The sequence below is a fragment of the Bacillus rossius genome, chromosome 2 (genome assembly GCF_032445375.1).
Source record: "Bacillus rossius redtenbacheri isolate Brsri chromosome 2, Brsri_v3, whole genome shotgun sequence".
NCBI lineage: Eukaryota > Metazoa > Arthropoda > Insecta > Phasmatodea > Bacillidae > Bacillus > Bacillus rossius.
In genome coordinates, this window is record NC_086331.1 from 64,065,821 (window position 1) to 64,090,834 (window position 25,014).

Consider the following 25,014-nt stretch of genomic DNA (forward strand, 5'->3'; position numbering starts at 1 on the left):
CATGAAAAATGCAGCAGAATGCGATCATTTGAGTAATGTAATATGCCGAAAATATTACATTTATATTCCAAACTCATGGTAGATATAAACTTAACATGAATCAGGCAAGCTTTCTGTAACAATGTAAATACAGTATCATGCAAGTTATATTTTTAAGAAATGGCACATGCTCTAGGAATGTACTTCAAACTATCCCCAGAAAATTAGAATAATAAATAATTTATTTTACCGATTAAATAGGAAATTCAAGTGACCAGAAATTTGGAATGATACAAAAATTTTTATTACAAAATTCAAGTTGGACAGGTTCTACTGTAATATTTTTTTATCATTCTCTTGTCTTACCATGAAATTTATATTTATGATAACAATTGATTCTAATATATTTGTTGCAATTACAACCATGGAGCTAAAACACTTACTGTGCCTGCAGTATCCAGAATTTCAAGCATACACTGCTGTCCATCCACCTCCACTTGCTTGCGATAGCTATCCTCGATTGTCGGGTCATATTTTTCCACAAATATGCCTTGTACAAATTGTACAGTCAATGCAGATTTTCCAACACCTCCACTTCCCAAAACAACAATTTTGTATTCACGCATCCTCCTGCGGCAAAAATCCTGTTTTCACCTGGGGGAAAAAATACAAAATTATTTAACTTATGCAATCTGCATTGTTACTGCCATTAATTTACAAATAATATAGACTGACATTTCTTAATGTCTCTGTTAATAATCTGCAGATGTTCTGATGTACACGAGGTCACTCTGTAAATAGATCACGAAAATAGAAATGATTCATTGAGACCCTAACAGACCTGCCATTTGTCAGGATAGTGTATGTTAAGGTTGACCATGACTTGTTCAGTTCCATTAAGCGACCAATGGGAAGACTCCAAAATTGATAACACCAATACTCTGAGTTAAATGACCAAAATTATTTTCTATGATAAAGAAAACATGTTCCACTTGAATGAAAGTTCTGTGCAATTGGTGTAGCGGAAATAAATTCACAAGAAAATAGATGTGTTGTTACAAAATCAAGTTAAGAAATACTTTTCTTCAGTGAATATCAATTTGATTTATAACTTGAACAATAATTTGTGTGTCCATATTATGAGACAAGTAACTACACAACTGCCAGTGCAGTTTTCGAGTAGAGTTCAAGAAAATACTTTAAAAATTTTACAGGTTTGAATTGAATTTGAGAAGAAATATCATGTGTTTAAAAAATGTTATTACTGATAATATCATTACATTTTGTTTTAATAGGTAATGGATCATACTCTCCAAGTGTTTCAGTTTTATTTATCCTAGTTTACAATTAGTAGTACAGTAGAGCACCCCTCAACCGGAATCATTTGGGGGAGGTCTATTCCGGTTATGGGAAAATTCCCGGTAAGGGGAGTTGCGGTAGGGCCGGCCTCCGGGCCGGTTGAATGACCTTCATTTAAGCAAGCTGGCAGGCACGTGTTTCTTATCTCTGTGGGTGGGTGCATGCTTGAGCGAAGAGGATGATAAAGAGGGTTCGGGGGAGGAAATAGGACTACAGCTGCAGTGTTGTGTTACTTCTGTGTTGACGTGCTAGTGATTCACACTTCCTGGAGAGTGTATAGTCACTGCCACGCACAGTTTACATTTCACATACACGAGAATAACACTTCAAGCATCTCGTTTAAAAACACAGAGATAGAGAAATACAGGTAAATGTAGACTGTTTAACCATATATTAAACATATAAATATGTACATAATACATATTTGTACACTAAATTATTGTCTACAAACTGAAAGCATCACACGTTGGAAGTAAATGTTACTGGCTATCACGTGTGTCAGCGTGTGTAGTGGGAGTCGGTGTACATACTCTCGGGACGGCCGGAATTTTCCGTTTACTTGACATAGTGAAACAATAAAACTACTTATAGCATAAACATTTTTATAGTAATTCACGTCCGACGTGAAAACCAGTGGTGTATTTACGCAATGCGCGGGAAAGACTGGCTATAATAAGCTCTCTGACAGTCTGACAGACGTGCGCGCGCGCGCCTACAAGACATGTAGTCAGGCAAAAGCAAAAAAGCCTCGTTCCAGTGCGGAAATGTTTTGGAGATGTTTTGTAATGTTTTAATTTTTTTGGAAAATTAGTTCCGGATATCGGGAGTTCCATTTGTCGGAATTACGGTTGAGGGGTGCTCTACTGTATTATAAAAAACAAAAAACTTATTTGCACTAACATAGCACAGTCAACATTGCACTTTGTTTTATTCTTCAAAACTACACACCATATTAATAAAAGATAACATTCCACAAATACTTTTTTTGGAATTAGCAAAAACAGGAACCATACAGTTTAATATAACCAAAGTTATATTCCATGTTTTTAAGGTCACCAAGCTTACCTACTCAATGCCAGTCAATAGACATCTGAAAACTTTTGGCACACAATAAAATATTTTATTGTAGAAATGTACAAATTGTCTTAAAACACATAAAACTGTAAGCAAACTGGTAGAAGTATAAGTTTGTAATGTTTTAGTTGGTTTGTACCGGTGGTGGATCGGAAGACAACTGACCTTCCTCAAGTAGGCAAAATTCCACTGCGGAGTATGTGCATGCACGAATTTGAGTATTTAAACCCACTTAGAGGCAACAGCAAGCCTTGTCTAGCTACCAGCATCCTTTCTTTGGCTGAATGTAAATTATTTTGTGTGTGTATATTGTGTTAATCTTGATCAACAACTGCAATGACAGCTAGGGCAGCAGTAAGAGTAGTTAGCAAGGATATGGTTACCAGTTCAGCAACCACAGGTAGCTACTTGAGAACTTTGATGAAAAACTTAAACATCGAGTCTTGTATGAGTCAGGCCACGCGGGAAGCGACGAACCTTATAGCATGTATGGCGTCAAGTCAGTCTGCATGTTTTATGTCAGGTTCCGTGCATATTGCTGTTTTTTCCAGTCTCAGTTGTCAGAGAGAACACTCCCCTGGAGTAGAGCTGGCGAGTCAGTTAAGTCTGGACGTGCCTAGAAGAAAATGGGGATGCCATGGACTTCATGTATCGAACTTACAATTTTGATACTCGATACTTTGCGATACCGTCAAGTATCAAAGGTATCGAGGTATCGAAGTATCAAAAATCCCATCACTAATCAATACGCATAATAACCCTTGCAGCTAACGTCCTTATTTGTTTCGGTTCCTGTAATAACATATCCATAAATATTAATTTAAATTAATTACATTTCATATTTTAATTGGTTAGTTAAATGAGTAATGATCAAATTAATAATGAAGTACCTGATACGGGATCTCGTTTCATATTTATGTAATATCAGTCTTGTCCCTCCCAGAACATTATAACGGTTCGTTACATACAAAAATAAAAAGATGTTAATCGCCAATTGTAGTTTTTGTTTTTCTTTTTCAAAGTAGAATGCTGCACTGATAAATTCAAACACTTTCAAAAGTTTTCTCACTCATTCCATTCGTACATCCGCCGGTCGAGAATTGCTCGCAGCTCGGGCGATGAGAATTAACGAAAAATGACGTCCTTAAGTAACATTTTACTAAAAGTACACTAAGTCAGCGCAGCCTCAAATGCGGCCACACCCAGCGAAAATTAATTTCACCATAAGCCAAAACGCCCATGTCGGCAGCCGCAAATTCTAATTACAATGGCTGAATGAAAATGTAAAAACAATTAGGTTAATTTAAACTCGACATGGCTCTGACCACCAGCGTTAAATTTTCTATTCAATAATTACTACATACAGTAGAACCCTGTTATAACGAATCTGAAGGGAGTAGTTTATATGTTCACTAGAGAGGGGAAACTTTTATCTGGGAAAACTTTTATATTGGCAATAAATACTCAAAACCAAAATCTTAACTATACATAGGCCTAAGCCAAGAAAAGAACGAATGAAAATACTCAAAGCAACAGTTTTATGAGCAAATGCAGATATTATTTTTAATGAACTACACAAGTACAAACTTTCTATTACCTAATGGTTCTTGGACATCGGCGTATTATCCTTTTTCAGGCATTTAATACTCTGTGACGTTTTCGCAGCTTGACAAAGAAGATTGTTCAGCTTGTTTAATATTGTACTTAATGTGGATGTTCCAATTCCCAGTTCCTTTGCTATTAACACGTGCGGGACAGTGGGGTTGGAGTCTACCTTTCCAATAATGTCCAGTTTATCTCGCACAGAAAATGCCTTACTTTTTTACCGCGTTTTTCACCCTTTTTTATGTACGTATTTCTTATTGAAGCACATTTGCAGCTTAATAACACAAAATTCTTTTTACCTTCAAAAGTAAATAAACAAAAAATAACGAGTCTGGCGTATCAAAGATCACTACGTATCATTTAGTAACGCAGTTGCTAAAGCTGGAACGAAATTTTCTCACTTTCTATGGAAAAATTTAGTCCACAGAGTTCTATCTAGTGGTAGTCTTACGAACCTTACTCGATCAAAATGTCCGAAACGTGAACGATAAAAATGAGACGTAAAAATATTGAATTTGCTGCTACAATGTATATACGTATTTGTGTGGCGGTAATTTATGTTTAATTTTGATAAAAAATTAAATGTACACGCATTTGCCCATTCTTTATCTATGCAGAGAAAACTATTTTTTATTTTCACGAAACTGATCACCATTTTTGGCTACACGTAGCCTACCGAGGCCACTCGAATACAACGTTTATAATATGATCAGTGGACAATTGAGTAGCGTATTGCAGAGAAAAACTTCAATATGATCCAGAATAGATGTTTTGTGAAAAAACTTGTAATTATATGAAAATATTTGAGATAAATGTGCATTATGTCGGCAAAATTTGTTCGTGGTACACGGGAAAACGTATCAACATTTGACAAAAGTTGTGCACTATATCCAATAAATTAATACATAACCTCACATCATTTTGCCGGGACTGAGACGGAAATTCACAATAAACGGGAATTCATTATAGGCGGGTTCACTATAAACGGGTTCTATTGTATTTGGCGAGAAGCCACCGAATGCGCCCTCTTTGTGCAGCGATCGACAGCCTGGCGAAGTCATGGCACTGGTTTCTCCATGCAGGGAGGGCAGTCACATGACCTCACCGACCAATCACACACACGCTTCATTCACACTACACATCACAAGCCAATCAGAACACAGAACATATACACTGAAAACCCTTTTCACACATAGAAACTGGGGATTCACTTTCTCCTTCTCTCTCCAACACCATTAGACATCAGTTATCACTTAGTTCCCACGACCAGTGGGGAATCCTAGCTTTTGTCTCTGTTACCGAGGAATCACTGTTTCGTTCTCACTTGTACTTACAGGCCTCTTATGCCTCTCTCTAATACATCCCACACCAAATCCATTGTTCTAGAACCTTATGTAACAGCAATCATAACACAAATTACTTTACAAAATTTAACTTATTTATAAAAACCTGAAAAAGTAGGCCAAAACAGGCAAAAATTCAGTAAAACGGCTTATTTGTGAATAATTACATAAAAATAGTAATGATTTAAAATGTTTGTTAAAATACAAATTACATTCTTAAAACACATAGCAAGAGAAATATCAACCATTAATAAAAAAAAGGTAAAAATATTTTTATTGAAACTTTTTTAAGAAATGTTTACATTCATGAAAATAGTTTAAAAAGAAAAATATTTAGCTAGGAGAGCAGGGGTCTTGCAACGTTACAACATTAGCGGATATTGGAGAGCGTCATACAAACGGGGTGTATCAGCAATGAACTGAAGATTATTATTTCTTCTACGAATCACAATTTCTCTTGCACCTGTACGATACCAACCATGATTCCAGCAACGTTGTCAACAACAGGTGCATTGAATCTACTAATGTGCTCTCCAGCTGGTGTTTTATCAGGATTAATGACAATAGCATGATTATTGCTTTGTAATTTGTGCATGTGTGATTTGAATATTTTCAACGATTCGTTGTGCTCGTTCAATAGAGCGTCCAGCTGCTGACGATGCATCTGGCAAAAAATGAATCAAGGTTATTGTAGTCACAACGTGCATTCACACGATTGGCAAGTGCACTTCCGGATATCCTCACTGCCCATAAAGTAGATCTGTAGAAATTTATGTGGTTCGTTTGGCATTGGCAGCAATGAGCCCATTTTATGATAAACTTGGCCTCTAATTTTGAATGTAAAATTGTATTGTTGATCATTTGCATTAGTATTTCGAACTATTTCTGTTGCTCCAAACGATGTCATTTGAAAGCATGAATTGAATGTTCGAATTGACTTCAGGAACACGTTAGAATCTGGATCCGTGCCGATAAGTAAACCGTTCAATGGTTCAGGTGTTGTTTCAATTTCAGGTATTTGCACCTTTCCTGACGCGCAACACATCCCGGCTGGCTCATTTTTGAATTTCAGAGCATGACAATGTGGGCATTCCTTGTCAGCACCAATTACTACTGTTGAATGGGCATAATATTCAATATCAGGCTCATACTGGAATGCTAGACGCAGGAATGAATCAGATGTAAATGCTTGATGTACCTGTTGGCATTGTTGGTCATTTGTTCTGCGTCTATTGACTAAGAAACGGCGTGATTGTAGTTGTTCTAATCTTCTTACTTCATTGCGTTCAGCTCGAGTATCTTCTGATTGTTCTTGACGCAACTGCGAAATGCTCACACGCGCATCAGTATTTTGTTACTGGTTTTCTTCTTTGGTTCTTTGATCTCTTCTATTTCGCATGCTTCTAGATCTACTTGTATTACGGCTCAAATTAGCCCCTTTCCGTTTTGTTGGCATTGTTCACTGTACAAAACACACATAAATAAAACTAATTGAATTACTTAATTATGAAAAACATTATAGTAATAACAGGGTGGCCACCCATTTGACATTTTGAAATTCCTGGTTTTTTCCAGGTTTTCTCAACTCACTGAAATTGCATGGCAACAAACTTGAAAATTATAAATCACAACAAACAATGGCTGTAAAATATTTTTAACGCCGTAAAATTATTGAACTACATAGGAATTATTACAATTAGGTATATACACTTAGAAGATAACAGGAAATGGACAACTTACTTGTTACTTTCTTTTCATTGAAATCTCATCTTCAATTAATGCAGCTGCTTTTGCTGCATCTGCTAGCAGTTTAGCCTTCTTGGCTTCCAATTCCTTAATTTCTAAGGCTTTCCTTTTCTTTTCTTGGATAGCAACTGACTCTTCATGCTTTTGTTTTCGCTTGATTTCTGAGAGTTCCACATATTTCGCATGAGCATTCCGGCACGAATGGATAAGACTTTTATCAATTAGAACTTTTCCTATGCCCCCTAAAATTGATACAGAATCATACACCTGTCTTAATGCTATCAGGCTCTCTTCATGTTGATTTTCAACAAGGCATTCTGCATTTACTGAAAAGCCCCTTTCCACCGATGCATTTCCATGGGACATAATCAGCATCATTTTAACCAACAATGTAAGATTTGGTGAAAGCTTATCAACATCAACCACTTGCATCCAAAATTTATCCAACCTTACTTCATTTCTTCTGTACGATTTTACAGATTCCAGCAGATATGGTAACTTGCATAGCTCCTAAATTCACTTTTTATTTTGTCTGCTAACAAACCAGCCATCCACCTCTTCTCAACAAGTGCTTCTAAAAGTTTTTGCATCCTGTGTTGAGCTAATGTGGGACTAGCACAAATTACTGCTGGATCCAAGCAGGATACATTCTTTGATAACCTAAATGAGAGAGGCGACTTAGAAAGAATCTTTTGTACAAATGATTTGTAGAATTTGACACAATCATGTTTGAAATGAAGAATATCTACTTCTTTCACATGTAATTTAGAGTTCTTTAATGCATCTTTTGTGGAAAATCCCAAGTCAACATTCTTTGCAAATATAAGATTGTCACTGAGTGTTAGATCTATCTTCGTGATATCTTTGTTCTCAATTATATCTCCTTTCACAAACCTTTCCATTACAGATTTGACCATCAAATGAAAAGCACTATACAGAAAAGGAGCCATTGGAGCTTCATTCTGAAATTCCTTAACCGCACCCGACCCGCTCCACTGTTGGAGAATTCAGAGTGTCTGCGCTAGTGGTATTGTTCAGGTAGAAGAGGTCGGTCTTATCTCCGTCTCTGTCCTGCGTGGGACCTCTCTTTCTATTAGGCACGGGCATTCCCGTGGAAGATAATCTCCGGAGTCCCGTAGCATGAAAGGGGCGGGATGCCATGTTGCCAAACGTAAACCTAGCAGGAGGGGCATTCTTGGAAGTGCGGTCAATCATCCCTGCCTTCTGTTCAAAGACTTCAGCTACCTGTGTTTCCTTTTGCTGCTAGACAAGCCAGACAGTGGCTTTCAGTGTGAAGCGCAACAGCTTGTGGAAGAGTGATAAACATGTACCTAAGCAATAAGAAAATGGTTTTACTCTTTAGTATAATTAAACGCAATAATTTGCTAAAGTGAATAATTAAAGAACGCAAATTAGGAGCAAATCGTCAAGATTCGTTAATTTAATAAAAGGCCTTCGGTAAGATATTTTATTGGCCAACGATTCAAATCGCATTTTTAAAGATAATGAATTAATGTTATCTAACAAAATACTTTAGCCACGCATTTAGTTAGTATTTCAATCAAATAAGTTTTTAATTTATTTTTGGTGACATGGCTCTTGAAAGTGGTTTGAGTTACAATCAAGACACACAGCAGTATTTTTTAAATAAAATATATTTTAGAGGTTTCTGTAAATAATTATACAGCAGAAAGTGGTTATATAATTTGATTAATATACTTACAGGCCTACCGATAAATCATATGCACATGCTAAAAATATTGGTTTAAAATAAATTTTAAGCTACACAGTTATAGGCAAGTAATGTTTTTGTGGTGGCAGACCATTAATTAACATTTTTGAAATTCACCCTTTAAATAACTCCTGCCCATAAATGCATATAACGTAAACTTATTTAGTAAACATCCGGTCAAGTTGGCAATGAGAGCGGAGTAGTATAGTTTAGTGCAATAACGTCATATCGTCTTATATAAACAAATATAATATTTAAATTGCTTGCTCCTGTAATCGGTATATTTGCTCTATGTGAACAAGAGTAATAATAATTAATATGTCAGAAACATTTTAAAGTTTGAATATTTTAACATTTCTCCGCAATAGTGTATGGACATGTCTCAGTACGTAAGTTTCGCCGTTGAGCAGAATGATTTAAAACAAGATCAGATAGTAAGCAGGGATTTCAAATATGTTCAGCTAAGCCTTAACACACAATTTTAAAATTTATTTATAAGTAAGCACCTCAAAATACACAGAATGAGAAACTGCACAAATATTTTGAGGTCACAAAATTACTCCTGTTAGGCAACATTGCATTATTGAACCCAAACTAACTTATGGATATTCTACATGTGTAGGCCTACTATTATTTTCCTACTTTTTAGTAAAGAAACTATTTTCAAATATTTTGACAGTTAAAGTTTTGTCCAATCTACACATTTATGTTACCAATGCTGGGGGCCAAATCCATTGTTAAAACAACCAAGAAAAATAGCACAACCAAAACTTATGACGTCTCACTACATTTGCAGTTTGTAATGAGTAGTTTTTGTAAGAACAAGTCATGCTTATACTTTGAGGTGCCTCGAAAGAGGAATGTTTGTTCTTATATTTGACTACTAGGAATATCTGAATACTGAATAATATAATTTTAGGGTAAAAGGTAGGTTTAATAGCTGATAGGTTATTTAGAGCGCAAAGAGGGTAAAATAATATCCTGAAAAAGACAACATCTTCCATTTGTTTAGAAACTGTCGTTTGAATTTCAAAAAAATAAATTTCTTAAACAAGGTAGCCTCAGAGGCTTATTAAAATACGCTGTAATTTTATCAAAAGCCCTAGAGGTTATAGTGTGCTTTCACATACGCCATAAATAATCTATAATGACTTGATCTTTATGTGTGATATCCAATCCTTTTATTAATTTTTTAATGTGGTTCACCACCACTTGCGTACTGAGTGTCTAAGGGTGGTATTCATATTTATGTCTTGAGCAATTCCTTCGTCAAGAAATTCTTATATGCATTCGTTTTTAAATGTTTGTGTGCTATAGATGTTTCTTGAGATTGTCTCAAGTGATCAAAAACAAGACAGTCTTGATGAAGACGATCTTATGGTTGTCCCATATTTCTTGTTTCTGAGAGAGAATTTTCCTGTCTCATAGTTGTTGCTTGAGAACGCCATCGCAGGAGCATGTTTCATAGTCACTGAGACATTGCTTATGAACACAAATAAGACCGTCTTGGCCAAGACCACTGCAGACATATCTCAAGCAATTGCTTGTTCAGAGTGCAGTGAAGAAAATGGCTGCTTCTTGTAAACCTCGTATTTTTAAACTTATATAAATACTGTATGAAGTGCCGTATTAATTTGATATGTGTTTTAAATAATTCTAGGGTTTGTTTGTGAATGTTGATAACATATTCTAGTTCTAAACAGACCTGTTTATTTACATACTGATAGCAGAACGAGTACCTACTATGAATGTGGAAGACGATGCATTTAATGATGTTGATGTATAAATCACTGTCAGAAATATGTAATCTATATTCATGACGACTAAAATCAATTAAAAACAATAAGAAAATATAATGGCACATACTGATATTATTATTATCTCTATCAAAAATTTATGACAGCATCGGTAGCTCGATTGATAGAGCAGTTATTTGCTAAGCTGGTTGAGATGGTTCAAATCTCGACACTATTAAAAAAAATTAAAATAAATATTAGTGAATAATACACAGTTTTAAGAAACAGATAAAAAAATTCTTTTTTGTATCCAATTATTATAATATATTTAAATAATAGCTCAGTAAAATGGTCTGTTTAGCTTCGTGACAAATGTTGTACTTATAACAAGAATAAATTATACTATGCCAAGTAACTTGAACTAGAAAAATTAATTATAATATATAAGGAAATGAATGTTATATATTACTGATAAATAAACGAACACTCCATACGGACTAACTACATGCCTGTTTGCCTAAATAAAAAAATTAGATGGTTTTCTTCCACTTTAGATTTAAGTTTATAATGGAATGTGCATTTGCATGAAAACAATTGTCGAGGGTTGAGTGGGAGATAATAAATTACCTATTTTAAATAAGGGGGAAAAACTGTCTATTTTAGCTGTTACAGAGGTGATACATCGGAGGAAAGGTTTTTGAAAATTCAGATTTTTCTATAACTCCCTTAATAAAACCAGTATTGCATCTGTGTTATGTTAGATTTCGTAAGAGTAATACCAAATAAATTTTCATAATCTATATTTCTAATATTAACTGCAAGAGGTGGAAAACAGCTATTAAAAGACAAAAGAATTCATAACGTATTTACTATTAAATTTCTGTCAAGTTATTGTAAATCTTCAAACACAGACCTGCCAACATTCAAATTTAAAAAATCATGAGGTCCTCGATAAAAATTTTCAGGCCCATAAATACAGGTTAGATATAAAAAAAACAAATGAGAATCTTTAAATTTAAGTGACATACCTGTCCATATGTTACATGGTCTCTGCTTCAAAATTTATTTTAACAAATTATAGGTTGCAGATTTAATTTAGTTGAACATAATTTAGCGCTGTCGTGTAGTGATCATGCAGGGCCGCAACTAAAAAAGATGTAAAATAACATTCTGCTCGTGTAACACTATTATCACTGTTCACAGCAAAATTAATTTTTTTATTGGAAGCAATACACTTCACGTGTTAGTTGTGTTTTTTTGTAGCTACATGTTTCACAATGTCTCCTCTTCCACTATGCGAGATAGAAAAATCAGCACGGCACACGCTACAAAACGCAAAATTGCTTCCTTTACGTGACTCGAGTATTGATGGAAACTCGTTACTGTAAGCTATCGTAAAACTTGTTTTGTAACTTTTACAAACAAAATCTTGGGGCCCCAAAAAATCGTGAGGAAACACTATTTTGGCGTGAGGGCGTGAGATGGACCTTAAAATCGTGAGCCTCACACCAAAATCGTGAGAGTTGGCAGGTCTGCAAACAATATATAAAAAGTTCTTCTGAAATAATTTCTGTTAAGACGAAACATTACTGCAAGAATAACCAAGTGGGGCTGGAACAGAAAATATATGCCCAATCTTCACTGCAAGAGGTGGAAATAAGAGTTTAAGAAATTAAACTTTTGTTGAAAATAATTTATTTTATACGTTCAGTCTTCACTGCAAGAGGTGGAAATAAGTGTTAAAAACACAAAATTAACTCATTATAGTCAAATACATTACATTTTATTGCAAAAACACTGAACACTGTCCTAAATATTTGTTTGAAAGCAATTTTAATGTTAAGGACAATTAATGCTAAAGATTCAAATAATAAAAAGGGTTTTTAAAGATTCTAGATTTCTTACTATGTACACGTAGCTTACAATATCAGATTCGTTCAAACTTAATGTTAACTTTCTAAGCATAACATTTTTCTACCTTAATTTTAATATTTCATTTTACTGTGTATTTAAATCTGATATTTTATCAATCTAATATATGCGGTATCTTATCTCAAAACATCGGATTCTAAGATTTCAGTTCTCTGTGAGATAAGTAGCAGAATTTTTGACAAACGAGTCCAGTTGGCAAGATTCGTGTATGCTCGTGTGTTTTCGGCTGTCTTAAGATATTTCTTCGTCAAGCAGGAAGTATGTGAAACAAGCGTTTGCTTGAGCATGCAGTCTTCATGAAGCTCATCTTATTCAGGGACTATGAAACACGGAGGTGGAAATCACCATCTTGAGAAAGAAGACTGTCTTTGCCAAGATGGTCTCAAGACATTGCTCAAGGGACGACTATAAATACCAGCCTAAGCTACGGTTATTGTCTAAAAATGTAAAGTAAATGTATCCCCCAGATAATGTTTACTACTACATATGTATGGTTATTTAATGGTTACGTAAATAACTGCCATTTTCTTTATGAATAAACGAAGTCAGAAATTAAAAACGCCAGGTATTCGTAACTGACTCTAGGGTAAAACATGGCACGGAAATATATATATACAGCACACTCCCTATTTAACGCGGTTGTCGGGGGACATAACTTTTACCCGCGTTGTTGCATAACCGCGATGTTTCGATGTGACCAAGGTCAAAAGGCATAAAACACCGCCTGTGTTCTAATAGGTCGGCAAGCACGCACAGTATAGACGGCCCGCCTTTGTGCGGACTTTGCATCCGCAGTTTTCACTAAACGCGGGTGAAAAAATAAAAATAATAAATTTTAAAGATAAATATGAAATGTTGAATTTTATTTTTTATTTTTCCGCATGCCGCGCACAGTTTGTCGCACGGCCTACGAGCGCGCCACACGCCGCCATACACACGTGCGGCACACAAGCTGCTGCCAGTCTCGTGGTGTCAGCCACAGTATCTGCTTCGTCTGAGTCAGTGGCTACGCCCCTGTTCTGAGTGTCCGTAACAAAGTAAGTGCAGTGTGTGCGGTTACACACGATTCTGTGGTCAAAGTCTTCTAAATAGAAAGGCCATAGTAATACTTCAAACCGAATATGAATCGCAAAGTACCGAGTTTGATTGACAAAATAAAATTCTAGATTTACGTACTTACAGATAGCGTGTCTTTTGCAGAAGTATGCAGCAGATACGTGAAAAACGATTCTAGCATTCGTACAATATAAAATAAAGAATCGTCTATCGTGTAAAGTGGTTAAACTTTGTTATCCATGCTTACATTAAATTATAAATTGTCACATGTGGGATACAAAAATTGCGCCAAAATAATTTTAGCGCAATCAGTGGCGCCGTATTAAAAAGTCTGTTAAACATTGTCTTTACTTATTTCACCAAACGCTGTGTCGAGTTGCTGAGTGTGTGTGGCTCGGATCGGCAAGTGTTATATTCCCCAGCCTCTGGTTAAAGGTCGGGAGGCCGCTACACATAAACATATCCGGGGCTTGTTTACTACCTCACGGTAAAAGTGGTACAGTATGGTTCACGTAAGTATTGGACCACTGGGAATTCCTCGGCAAAGATTAAAAATACGCTAGCTGATTTACTTTACTATTTAATGTTAAAACATTATACCAAAGTAAAAAGATGAACGTGTATAATACAACGAATAATATTACGTCTGTAGGTTCAAGTTGTAACAAAACATTTATATGTCAACACACGTGAACACGAGAAGTGTGCCGACGGAAATGAGTGAACTACTCAAGGTCACCAGACTTTCCCCCTTTCGGCTTAATCGCCCCTCTCATCACTGGCGCTTATATTCCACTCCGTCTACCCGGGTGTCTTGGTCGCATATTCTCGGCTCGCCTCTCCCCTCCCAGCGCTTGCCGTCAACCAAACCTATCCAAAATCAATCCCCAGCCGAGTCACGCTGGATAATGTCGCTGGACGGTGGGCTTTATCGGGTCCCCTGTCCGATGCTTTATTTGTGGGTTAAAAAAAATGTTAAGAACTAGTGTTTCAGAAAATATCACTGGGCTGGATTGGACCATAATTTGAAAACACTACAAGATAGAGGAATAATGTACGGAGATATCTTGTTTAGAATTTCACTGCGGACATTTTCTACGCCTAGGCTTTTTTCTGCCCGATGCTTAGTTTGTGAGTTACAACGCAAAATTATCCTAATCGGCTGTCAACCATTTATTCCATTGTTATTACTGTAGAACCTCGTTAATCCGTGACGCGCTAATTCGGGAATCGGATAATCCGGGACGATTAAAAAGTGCAGAAAAAAAAAAAGAGAAGTAAAAATTGTCAGCGCTTGAAATTAACGTCACGCGGGCCGGCGGCCGGCAACCACTGCAAGCCATCGCGTGGGCCGCCAAACTCTGCAACGCTGTTTGTACCGACCCTTTGTGTCGTCCCCCTTTCAGCTGTCACATTTGTCACTCTTTAAACTTGAGGGGGATGTCCTGACTTCTGCTTCCCATCTCCCTTTGTTTCCACCCGCCAACGCACGGCAGGCGCCTGGCGAGTGGCGTGTCTGGCTGGCATTCGGCTGGATTAAGGGGGGGGGGGGGGGGCTACACAAAATTTATGTGTGCAAGTTCAGCACGATCTTATCTTTCTCTCTTCGGCTGTTGTAAATGACCGTGAACTAATGGCTAGGCAGTGCCGTATTTTTTTAAACCGAGACTAATTCGAAGACGGCCCTTACCATCTGCTGCCAAGGCGCAGTAAGCCTCGGTAGATGTTACGTCACATGACCTTGGCCTACCCAGCTGCACGCCGGTGTCTGAGAAGCTTGACAAGACCTTCCGGGCTTTTAATCGCTAGTCCGTGAATTTCTGTAATCCGTGATTATCTCGGTCCCGACCATCACGAATTAACGAGGTTCTACTGTGTTATTATTATTATTATTCATTTATGATTGGGGGACATGGTTTGACCCGCGATATACCCGATTCCGCGATCTATCGGGGCGCGGTATACCGGGAGTTTACTGTAGTTTTAAATGTGTTTTTAAACAAGTATTTTAATCGCTTCGTGAAATAAGTTTTGTATTAACATTAACCTTTTGCAATTTTCCCGTATCATTGTATCTAAAAAAAATCATACTAAGCATTGTACACATAAAATTGATTTATTCAGTATGTCTGCAGCATTGAGAATACAAGTTTAGATCTTCACGAATATATCTTTTATACATTATGAAGCAGATAAAGTTAAATCGTTTTTTAATACAATACTATCATAAATAAGTTTTGCAAATTATTTAGCAGTCTGACGACCATGTACAACGATTTTTATAAAAGAGGTTACCATGCATTAACAACCAATATCAAGCTGTAGTTGTTTGACGCTTCAACAATGCAGAATGTAATGTTCATCTGAAATTATATGAATACTTTCAAATTGTATGAAGCGTTTAGATTATAAATATATATAGCAAAAATGCATTAGCACCTTGAGAAACGATTGGTACCTAAATTAAATAATTATACATCTTCAAAATTGATTTAATTATTCTCTGCAATCCATAACTAGTAATAAAATATATCAAATAAAAATAGTTTTATTGCATTATTTCATTGTATTAAAATTTAGCACAGGTTATCTTTCGCTTCTGATTTCATATGGCATGCTAAAAGTAATAAAAAAGTGAATTAATAGACAATGCAGTGTCTTAGAGGCATATCCCATTCGAGGTTTTTGCCTATTTTCCAGTTAAATTTAAAAAAAAAAAATCATGGTTTCAATAAAAAAACTCATGGAAACAAACAAATGATATAAATACACTGAGGCAAAAATACTTTTTATGTAATATTAAAAACACCTTTTTTAATATAATGTATCTAATTATTAAAACACATTATTATCATAGAATTGTTGATAATGCTAAATTGGCAAATGTAATTAAGTGCGCCTTAACATGTATACACATGTACACATATTTATGTACATTCATCCTTTTAGATACAATTTCATAAACACAGGAACAATTCACACAATAGCCTATTATTCGATTGAATAATCAAAAAGACACACTAACTGTAATTTTTTATATAATAGTAAGTCCTACGATAAAATATTTCTAAATTTAGCTGCTGTAAATTGAGCAAACATGAATAGAAAATTAAGGAATTTTATGAATTTGGCATGCTGTGTAGAAATTCATTAATTAAATTAAAATTATACTAAGTTATTTCGGTTGGAAATTGTTAATGCCCGACACGTATGCAACTGATTCACATCATTTACAAATAACCAACATTGTGTGTGACTGCTACGGAAAGCATAGGCTACGTCTGTAATGAATTGGGAGACAAAAAATGTTGCGAATTTATTTTAGGTCGTTACACCTTAAACACGCCTACATTTAAGTTACATATGTTATTGTTTCGCAGTAATCTGGACACACCCCGAACACCTATAAGCTAATAACACATTTTTCACTCAATAACCTAGAAAACTACATTATTGTGTGAAAATGGAAAACGCTGATGCAGTAAATGAAAAACTGGCAAAGGCTTCAGTATACTCACATACTTAATTCCGTCCCACTCTTAGATTGCAGTACACGACTTACATGGAGCGCGCTGTTGCCAAATCTCTCAACACATTACGAATTTCAGGAGATATTATTTTTCATTGGAATTCTGATTAAACAATAATCATTTTAAGAACCCATATCGTTATTTATAACATTTTACATTATCACACCTACACATTTGTAATAATTGCCAGTTTTGGGTAGAGCCTACATTTAAAAAAAAGCTACCTACTTATTGCAGCCGTTCCCCTGGAGCGGCTTTCGGAATTTTTTTTAATCGTTTTATGATCCCAAAAATAACATAACCATCATCAAATAAAAATGTGTATACATGTATATATACACATATATATACACATACACAAACGATAACTACCGTATATTTGCACAAATTACTTCCTAACATATATAAAATATAGTAATGGAAAATCTCGGTCGAGTTAGTTACGGGCAAAATTTGACTAACTGGTTAGAAATGGGGAATATTTTTTGAAAAAAAAAATCGCAGTTACTCCCATAATATAATAAATAACGCATCTGTTTTAACATATGATAACACGTAGCAGTAATACCAAAAATATTTTTTTACTATATACATTTCTAATACAACCATAACTGCAAGGCGTGAAAAAGAATTATGGTTATAGGAAAAAATATTCATAACTTCATTAGTAGATACGCTATGAAAACCAATAAAATTGTTTGCAAAAATTATAATTATTATCCAAAAATTTGCCTGAAACATTTTTTGATAAAATCAAATATTGCTGAAAGGGGTTGTAGCAAAAACAGGGGTATAGTTTTTTAAAAAATCTGTACTATGTACACTATTATATAACTTTTTTATTGTTTTACTTTTAATTACTATTTATAACTTTCGTCTGAAATAATTATTTATGAAATCGATTATCCCCCAAAATTTCAAACAAAAACGGGGGTTAAGGAGAAAAAAAGTAACTATTATTAGGCAACGATTAAAAATTCAAGTTGTATACAAATTTATAAATATCATCTAAAAACATTTGTATAGTACCAGGCGTATTCGTTGGTCATTGCAAAGGAAATTGTGAGTGCCAATAGACGAATAGAGAACACGTTTATGAAAGGTGATAGTCAATAATAATTAGTTCAGGAGGCTAGCGCTCTGGCCTTTACACAAATTGCGGCCTCTAGTGGCATACTGAATACAGTTGTTATGCTGACAGCTTCCGTTTATTCTTTTTCGGTAGGTTATATTCTACGCAAGGCGGATCTCTGACTGCCGTTTCTTAATTTTTGCGGTGCCATCGCACCAGCAAAAATCACTATTGTATAGCAGTTCAATTATTTTAACTACACTAATACATTTGACATATTAAACCGCAAGCTATAAACCACTGACCACTACACCTATAAACTCTTTTAACACTGCCGTGGGGAAGGAAGAAAGCCAGCCGGTCTAGCAGCAGGTAGAGAGGATACTCAGAGACGGGACAGGTACCTGGCAACACCGGGCCAAGTCCGCGTGCTCTTTCCGAGAAGAGGGAAAAGACGAGCGAGACAACGCGGCACCACTAGTGTTGCGGGTTGCATTCAATATATTTTGGAATTCCAGGGGTTACATTTCTTTCGTAGAGGCTCACAGCTTTCATATAGTGAAAGTCACATTTTTGTTATTTTAGATGAAAGTATATTGAGATTAGTATTTCGTAATGGTATTTTTATATATTTTAAACAAATATTTTTGGATCTAGAAACAACTTAAATTTTCTCATTTTCTGGCTCAAGTACACGAATAAATTGTTTAAAAAAAAAAAAATTAAAATACATCACTCAATAGTATGCATAACGAACTCGCAAATTACCAAAATTTCATAAATTACATTGAACGGCTACTGAAATAATCTCTACAAGAAATGCCATATTTTTAAACTTTGAGTGCCAGTTATGAGAAAACTATAAGTTATAGCGCAAATCGGTTTCGCACAGAATCTTGTATGTATAAGGCCAACATAAAAACAAAATAATATGCTATAAATAAATTTGGGCCTAACAGCCTTAAGGAAATGCTCCACTTCTGCTGCCATGGCACTAAAAAATGCTAATTTAGGCCCAAGAAGTTTGTCATTTAAAAATTCAGAAACAATTCTGTAGCTTTCACAATCTGGAACTTTCTTTTGTTTGGTAACATTGCTAGTGTACAAAAGTAAGTCAGGTAGCATAGCCTGAGCCTTGGATGCCACTTTAGCATTTTCCACCCATCTAACTGAACAGAACTTGTGGGGGAATCTGGATGAGTTTGTGTAACTTATAAAATCTCCTCTCCTAGAAGGTGAATTTTTGAACAAATTGTACAATGCCCTTAAAAACTGAACCAACTTCCAGCCTGTAGATGTAACACCTGTCTTAAAAGCATTATGCACAGTGTGCAGACCACATGTTCCTAATTGAAGAAAGTAAGGAGCATCAACATTCCCTTCATGTAAAACATATTCAAGGTCTTTAACTACTTTAAGATTTACATTTGGCCCATCCATAGAAATTTGAATGGTTTTCTCAAGAAGCTGAGGAGGGACTAATTCTTGAATAGCTCCCAGAAGGTCACTGGCACAGGCCTTATTAAGGAAAGCAGAAGTGAAGTATCTACTAGTAACCTCATTGTTATCATCGTCCCAAAATTTGACATGAATGTCCATTTGCTGACGTTGGGAGATTTTATTCAAGCTTTCATCAAATGCCAAAACAACATGAGGACAACTATTTAACTTATTTTTTAGTTTTTCAGTGAAATAAGGAGCTATTCCATGTACTACTGTGTAAGCTAACTTTGTTCTCTGTATCTGCAATTTACTAGCTATGGTACTGTCAGCAAACATGATGGGTAGCAAAGATGCCAAACCAGCAGCACTTCTAAATGACAAATGAAACATAACACTTGCTAAACACCATAAAATCTCTGCCTTGGACATTTCTTCGTTAACAAGAAAAGTTTTTAATGCCGGAACTACACTGCTTGAGCAAGGCAAATCTAAAGATGGTGTAAGTGCAGAGCTGCCAACCTCAAATCACACCCATCAGTAATGGCAATTAGGTATATGAAAAAAGTACGCGTAAATCATGCACGATAAATTTTTCCTGGGGCATTATAACACACTCACAAGATAAAACAACGACAATAATATGCAAAAGAAAAAGAAAAATATGAATACAATGCAAATTAATACATAAAAAAATCTATTTGAACAATACAATCATCTGAATATGTAAGAAATATTAATAATTTTACTGGATATTTTGAATCTTCAATTCAATGTATTCAAAGTTAAACTTTAAAACAACTGTCTTTTTATTTGCTTCTTTTATCCTGGTTCGATAAGAAATGTCATGTAAACAAACAAGACAAACACAAGGACTTGTAAACAATAACTGCGTTCGTTACTTTCGTTTCTTCAGATGTAGCGAAAAAACGAAAATATAGATTTATTGCTAGTCACGGCTTTAAAATGTTCTGCATGTTTCTATGATTCAATATGCCGTCTACAGTCATCCCTTTCACCATGTGCAATCGAAAAGTCACACGCGCATACATTACAAAACCGTGGCGTTCCAAACATTTAAAAACGACAATCATGGCCATTCTTTTGAATATTTAAGTGGAAAGTTCTGAAGTCTTGCGTGTTTTTTCCCACAGATGCACATTATTCTGTCTCACGCTTCATTTCTACAACCGGCACTGAAGAACACAACACTATCGAAAAAAATAAAAACATTTTCACGTCTGTAGACACGACAAAAACCGGACAAAAACACTATGATGAAAAAAATGGCTTTCAAGAAATAAATTAATACAACACAGGTTAGCCAAAGTACCGTACAAAAATTATCGTGATGTAAGTAGCCTTCAAACGATAAGTCCGAGGATATGTACTAGTTGTATCGTACAACGGACGTAATACCATCCCATTATTATTTGAAAACACGAGAATTAATTTACTTATTTCGACAGTACATCGTACATGCGCACACTTACTAGTTCCGTTATTTGAGCAACCAACCGAAGTATTCAAACAGCGTTCACGAAACACGCACAGCAGAAACGTAAATTTTTCCGTTACCATGCAGCACAAAGCCTCGTTTCCGTAATAAACTAGCGATGTTCCGTAATTCCGTAATTCGGGGTTAAAATCCGTAATAATTACGGAAAATCCGTAATGGTTGGCAGCTCTGTAAGTGTTACAACCGAAGATGTAGGCTTTAAATCTTGTTTTTTCTTAACAAACACATCCATAGGTAAATATCTTGCCTTATTTGCTGCTGCAAATGTGTGCTTTGCACCTTTAGCATGACTAACAAGGGCGGTTCTACCCATACTACTAATATTGATTTTTCCATTACACAATTTGCACAATGCATTTGTACTACACTTGGGGTCCCTTTCCACCCACTCAAATTCATCTTTGTACTTATCACTGTACGTGGTAACGGAACACTTCGGCATATTAATTACACACTGTTGCAGATCACGTAACCTTACTGTACAGAAAATAGTTATATTTACATCATAAAACAAATAGTTGTTACATCAAACTCTTTCTGTTGTTCACGTAAATAGGATATATTCATCATAAAACAAATATATGCAAAATCAAACTCAAATGCGGCGATTTATATTAAACGATTACTGTAAACATAAGACGGACTTGAGCCACGCACAAAAATACTTCAATTGATAAATCCTCAAATGCTGCGCGTATGGACTTCTAAACGTAATATTCCAACATCTAACACACTTCACTTGCGTAGAAAATCGTATAACCTTGTCCGAGCACTAAAACTGTACAACAAAGATGGCAGAGCGCGCGTGCGAACGAGGAAGCAAACAAGTCATGTGACTTGACTGCTAGAATGCATGCTGGAAGAAATATCGATCGATCGCTGTGCGCGTGCGTACCTGCGCAAGCAGACTCGTCACATTTTTTTTAATAGACATCGAAAACTGTGGTTACTCGCCATCATAATGCGTTATTTTAACTTACATTTAATAAGATAATTATTATTGAAAGAGTTTATACAACAAATGTATTGGAAAGCTAAGGTTATTTACTGCTGATGCGTATACATTTCATGATGAAAAATCCCGCACATACACGTTCCCGACTCTCTACGAAAATTCCTGGCTTTTTCAAGGTATTCCCGGTGCTCACGAAAATTCACGGTTATTTCACGGATTTCCCGGTTGAGTGGCCACCCTGAATAATGTATTTAATCTTTGATTGTACACGCATAGATATACATGTAAATATTAAGACTGTTTTACGAAAGGGAAAAATGTTATTTTTCTTAATTATATCAAAAATATATTGTTAGAAATGGTGGGGAAAAAAATTCTGTGAAAATTACAGCTCTTATAAATGAATTTTAAAAAAAATTTGCCCAATTGCAATAAAAATTTAACTTTCACCGAATTTATTATTGAACATTTCCAACAAAATTTTCGATATAAATATTTAATCTTTGATTGTACATGTAAATATTAGACTGTTTTACGAAAGGGAAAAATGTTATTTTTCTTAATTATATTGAAAATATACATTGTTAATATGGTGAAAAAAAAATTTTGTGGAAGTTAAAAATCTTATAAATGAATAAAAAAAAATTTACTCAATTATAATAAAAATATAACTTTTACCAAATTTATTTTTTAACCATTTCCAACAATATATTTTTGATATAAATAAAAAAAAATATTGATTTTATAATAAATGTATAAGAATAATTTATACTTACAACACAAAAGCCGTTGTTGGCGGGAGCTCATGAAACGTGTTGAGTACTTGTGAGGTTATGTAAATCACTTAATTAACTAATGGTGCAAACTACAGTCAAAATTAATAATTTTATTAATTATTAATAAAATATGAATAAATAATTATAGTCCAGCAAATTAAAAATAAATTTACTTGAGAATATAGTTAATATGAGTGTCACACTGAGATAGTAAAATTATAATTGTAAACGTTACTACTACGCTTGATGCATAAACAATAATAATGGCCGAAAACTGTGGAGGGAGTGAAAGAAGGCTTATTGTGTGAGAGAAACAGGAGACTGGCTTCGGTCTCATCCCTACTCCGTGCTGTTTACAGAGTGAGAAGTGACACGGGTAGACCCCTGGCGGGGAAGGTTTATCAAGTGTTAATTGATCAGCTATCGACCGGGGTTGAAAAATATAAAATTCTATTAAAAATTAGGGGTTGGTGATAGAAGGGTGAAAATTTAGGGTTGTATGTATTTTTTAATGCCACACAGGCGTCAAAGTGCTTTATTCACTGGAAAGTGAGAAAAGTGACCTTTGTGATAGAAAAAGTGAGAAAAAAGTGATCTCCAGGAAAATAAGTGACTAAAAAGGTGACCTGATAGCAATTTGCACTTCCTTTCTACTTGTGTGATTTGTTGTTTCATCGTAGCACACTGAATAGTATTCACCATCCATGTCTTTCAAAATAACATTACGAAAATATGGGCTTAATGCATCTGTTAGTAGATACCTAAATTTAGTGCTGCTCAGGCTGAAGTCCTCAGGCACACCCTCACCAAACATACTTTTAAAAACATCAGCTATTCCTCCACAAGATGATGCTGAATAATTTGAAATAATACATTTCATTACCCATTTCAGTTCTGCACTTGTTGCACTATCTCGTACACTGTAAAGACATTTAACGTAGTTTTCTGAGGACACTTCACTTGATGTGAAAGCTGAACATGAAAGTCGAACGACCGTGAATTTTAGCTGACTAGGAGCCAACTTATTTCGACATTCACTCTTATGTCGCTCGCAAGTAGCATGCTGAGATAGTGCTTGATACACTTTGGTTGATATTTTGATTGTGACACAGCAAACTGCACAAAAAACATCAGTATCGTTACGCTTTTTTGCCCACTCGTTAATGATATATCCATTATCATCGCGCCTCTCTAGCCACTCGCTACGAAAACGACACTTCCCCATCTTCACCACATAAGAAAAAAGAAAACATCAAAACACAACTATATTATTTTCCGGTTACTTTTTTATCTCAAATAATAGTATAGCATTACACAAGTCATATCGCTAGCAAAGGCCCCTAAGGACAAAACTAACTTAAGACCGTAATCAGACTAACTACAGAACACACTGGTGCGAACATAGGTTATCTGCCATCACGTCAGCCGATCTATACTGTAGGGCGAATCAATTAATGGATAGTTCGACTTCAGTTGTTGTTTACGCTTTTACGCATGTAAAAAACGATCTCAACACAATCCGTGTTATGGCAAACGGCAAATACCTTGATTACGGTCAAAAACACAAATTCAAGCATTTAATTAATGTCACTTTCATAAACGGAAATGCAAATTTTGGGCACCAATACCCAAAAAAAAAAAGTAAATTAAGTGACTGTTTAAAAAAAAAAGTGACAAAAAAGTGATTGATGCAAAATAAGTGACTGTAAGTGAGTTAAGTGACCATTTTCGACCCCTGTGCCACATTATAAAAAAATTTAAAAAAAAAATTTGTCCAAAAAATTAAAAAAAATGTTAGGGGTGGACTACCCTTATCACTTAGGGGTATGAAAAAAAGATAGTAGCCGATTCTCAGACCTACTGAATATGCATACAAAATTTCATAAAAATCGGTCAAGCCGTTTCGGAGGAGTATGGTAACTAACACTGTGACATGAGAATTTTATATATAAGATATCTGCAAGCAAATAAAGAAAATGGTTAGAAACTGAATGAGGCTGACTTCATAACGAGTTGCATATTGTGTTCTTGAAAATTGTTGTGATTCAAATACAAAGGGGGAAATGGATTGAGTTGGATTTATAATAAAAGAAATTGCCACCACTTGGAATTCTTGGCCGGACCACGGTTCGATGCCTGGATCTGGCAGTCAGACCACGA

General features: G+C 35.3%; 1 protein-coding gene across 4 annotated transcripts in view; it reads right to left on the reverse strand.

Annotated features, from left to right (window-relative positions):
* Window positions 1–25,014, reverse strand: part of LOC134529332 (ras-related protein Rap1) — a 221,888-nt gene that overhangs the window by 165,860 nt on the left and 31,014 nt on the right. For all 4 annotated transcript variants that reach the window (XM_063363287.1, XM_063363289.1, XM_063363290.1 and 1 more), the window contains exon 3: window positions 423–633. In XM_063363287.1, coding sequence (XP_063219357.1) covers window positions 423–605 — 183 coding nt within the window. In that variant the 5' untranslated portion in view covers window positions 606–633. The remainder of the gene's footprint in view (window positions 1–422; window positions 634–25,014) is intronic.